The sequence below is a fragment of the Numida meleagris genome, unplaced genomic scaffold (assembly GCF_002078875.1).
Source record: "Numida meleagris isolate 19003 breed g44 Domestic line unplaced genomic scaffold, NumMel1.0 unplaced_Scaffold357, whole genome shotgun sequence".
NCBI lineage: Eukaryota > Metazoa > Chordata > Aves > Galliformes > Numididae > Numida > Numida meleagris.
In genome coordinates, this window is record NW_018364582.1 from 17111 (window position 1) to 19900 (window position 2790).

The 2790-nt window shown below is 57.5% G+C and overlaps 1 protein-coding gene across 2 annotated transcripts; it reads right to left on the reverse strand.

Moving 5' to 3' along the window:
* Positions 1–6: 6 nt before the first annotated feature.
* LOC110391385 (leukocyte immunoglobulin-like receptor subfamily A member 6) lies at positions 7–1922 on the reverse strand. 2 transcript variants are annotated; one of them, XM_021383226.1, is made up of 6 exons: positions 1731–1922; positions 1224–1471; positions 831–1142; positions 568–708; positions 345–382; positions 7–277 (listed from the first exon to the last, which is right to left on the reverse strand). In XM_021383226.1, exons 2-6 carry the CDS (start codon positions 1417–1419, stop codon positions 203–205), a joined length of 762 nt encoding a protein of 253 aa, XP_021238901.1. In that variant the 5' UTR covers positions 1420–1471; positions 1731–1922; the 3' UTR covers positions 7–202. The 2 variants fall into 2 exon arrangements, with proteins under 2 accessions (XP_021238901.1, XP_021238900.1); XM_021383225.1 differs by having other exon boundaries at positions 1658–1922.
* Between the last annotated feature and the right edge of the window lie 868 nt (positions 1923–2790).

Sequence of the window (2790 nt, forward strand, 5' to 3'; positions counted from 1 at the left end):
GGTTTAGGGTTAGGGTTAGGGTTATGGTTAGGGTTAGAGTTTTTTGATGTGTGGTGTTTTGGGTTCCTGCTCTGTGATGCCCATGGAGTCTCTGGTGTGTTTAGGGCTTCGAGGTACCCAGGGTGCGTTGGGGCTTAGATGAAGGATGTAGGGACTCACCACAGTGTGAACTTCGGGTTCCCCACTGGCTAGGTTCAGGAGATCAGATAAAGTTAGTGTAAGCCATAGGAGTCTGGAGTTCCTCTGTGTTCACCACGGGCAGAGTTTGGGGTTCCCCCTGTGGTTCGGCAGGGAGGGGTGAGGGGTCAGGTTGTGATTTGAGGTCACCTCACAAAGACTCTTACCTGGACCTCATTGGCCTTGGAACTCCTGTTGGGTTCAGCTGCATCAAAAAGGAGAAGGGAGGAGGCTCAGTGTTATGGGGGGTCCCAGAGGGACACCAGGGAGAATGGGAGGGGGAACTGTACGGGATGGACAGGGAAATGGGGAGCACTGGAGGATGTACTGGGGTGGAATGGGCAGCAGGGGGCATCTCTGAGGGGTGAAACAATTAAAGCCATTCCCCACCTGGGTTCACAGTTCTCCATGTCTGACGTCTGCGGGCAGCAAGGAGGAAGAAGATGATAAGGACGAGGCTGAAGGTGAGGGTGGTGGCACAGCCCCTTGCCACTGCCACAGCCAGGATCCCACAGGATTCTCCATTGGCACCTGTGGAGTCCGGGTGTTTGGGTGATGCCATCCCCAGCAACCACCACCCTGCGGATGGGATGTGGTGACACTGCCACCCATGGGTGGCACAGGAGACAAACACGTGGGGAGCTCAGACATACCTGGGGGTGCAGGTGTGGGAGTCAGCTGCAGTGTCACACTGTCCCCAAGGGGTGAGGACACAAAGGGGTGACCCCAGGGTCGGTAGGAGCACCTATAGTTGCCAGCATCAGCAGGGGTCACCCCAAAGATGATGAAGGTGGCTGTGCCCCCAGCATCAAGGTCCTGACGCTGGGTAGGGAACAAAAGCCCGTCCTTGTGAAGGAGGAAGGTGACCCCATCATCCCTGTTCCAGCAGCGGATGGTGACATTTGTCCCCATGCCCACCCCTTCCTTGGGGCTGATGGAAATGCTGGGTGGGGGGTACCTGCGATCTGTGTGCAGGGAGGGGAGAGAGATGAGACACTACCCAATGGGGACAGCCCAGAATCACCCGTTATCCCCAGCACCCTCACCTGTCACCACCAGCTCCATCGGATCACTCTGCTCTGATATCCCCAATGGCTCTGACACGTGGTACTGGCACCGATACGTCCCCGCATGTTCCCGACTTGTGTTAATGAAGGAGAAGTCGACCACGTCCTGCTCCTTCTCCTTGTACTTGTTGTGTGTCCAACCTCTGTCCTGGTACAGCCAGACCCAGGCAGCCATCCGGGGCAGGTGGCAGCGCAAGGTGACAGTGTCCCCCAGGGGCACCCTCTGGCTGGGATGCAGTGACAGGGAGGGTCGGGGCACATAGGACAGGGGACACCAGTCAGCCTTGACCCTGCACACCCTCCTGGACACCTCAGATAGGCCCCCTAAACATGCTCCCCTCCCTCTGCCTTCATTCTCCCCCTCTCCCCATACTCGCTGTGCTGAGCTCTGCTGGCTGCCACCAGACACCAACCTGCAAGAGACACGATCCTGGTCTCACAGTGGGCCACCAACCCTCGTGGCACCACATCCCCATTGTCACTCACCCAGGATGAGGACCAGCGTCACTGGTGCCATGAGGCAGGAGCAGCCTGGGGACAGCGAGACTGCAGTGGAGTCAAGGGGTGGTGAGAGAGCTGCTTTCAGTTCCCTTTTGGGACAGGATGCTGTGATGTCACCTCCTGATGTGTCCAATTTGGTCCCCACGGATTGGTAATGTTTTGAACCCGATGGAGTGGCACACACACAGCAGCACATCTGGCTCCACTGAGGGGCCCCAAACAGACTGTTCCACCTCAGCTGTCACACAGTGTCCCCCATGTTCTGCCAGCATGTTGCCTTGCACAGTGTCTCCCATGGGAGGACAAATGCAAGACATCAGGCTGCTGTGGTGCCCCGAGTTGGACGACCGTGACTGCAGTGCAGAGCTGGGGTTTCCCATGGGAATTCATTGAGGTGAACCTGGCACTCAAGGTCCAAATGCAATCAGCAATCCTAATGAGAACCTCTGTTCTGTGGTTGCCTTGAAGGCATTGGCACTCTGACTGTCACATCACCCTGTGCAGCTGAGCGATGCGACTGCAAGCCATGGAAATAAGCCTTGCATTGCTGAGCAGCTTGAGGAGAGGAATGGAAAGTGGAAGAGATGGAGTGCAGGGAAGAGAAAGAGAGAGATGGGCAGAGAGAGGGATCAGCGACCGGGATTGCAGCGTTGGTGCAGCCAGAGGGGGTGGGTGTCCTCGCTCTGGGAGTGCGCTCGTCCCAAAGGTTGCAAACAAGTGAGTTTGGGATCAACAAGTTGGTCCAGAACAGGTTGGCAGCCAAGCATCATTGCAGCCCAACAGGAACATGAGGGCAGAGTGCGGTTGTCCCATTGCTCTCAGGACTCCCTCCCCCTCCCAGTCTCCAGCCGTCACTGGGCTGTCACGGCAGTGCTCCTGTCCTGCAGCTGTTGGGGACAATGGGGAGTGACACTGCCCGTGTCCTCCCACACACCGTGCCACCCACAGCCATCCTGCATCAGGGCACAGCTCGGGGGCTGCTGCTGAATGGTTCCTGAGCCACCCATCAAACCGGAGACACGCACAGAAGACAAACAAGGAAGAG

Excerpts from the sequence above, each read along its gene's own strand:
- LOC110391385 (XM_021383226.1), bottom strand. The coding sequence starts at position 1,419 with ATGGCTGCCTGGGTCTGGCTGTACCAGGACAGAGGTTGGACACACAAC. Across the intron at positions 709-830 it reads TCCCACACCTGCACCCCCAG|GTGCCAATGGAGAATCCTGT; the intron begins GTATGTCTGAGC and ends CGGACTCCACAG. Across the intron at positions 278-344 it reads CCAAGGCCAATGAGGTCCAG|GGGGAACCCCAAACTCTGCC; the intron begins GTAAGAGTCTTT and ends GCCGAACCACAG.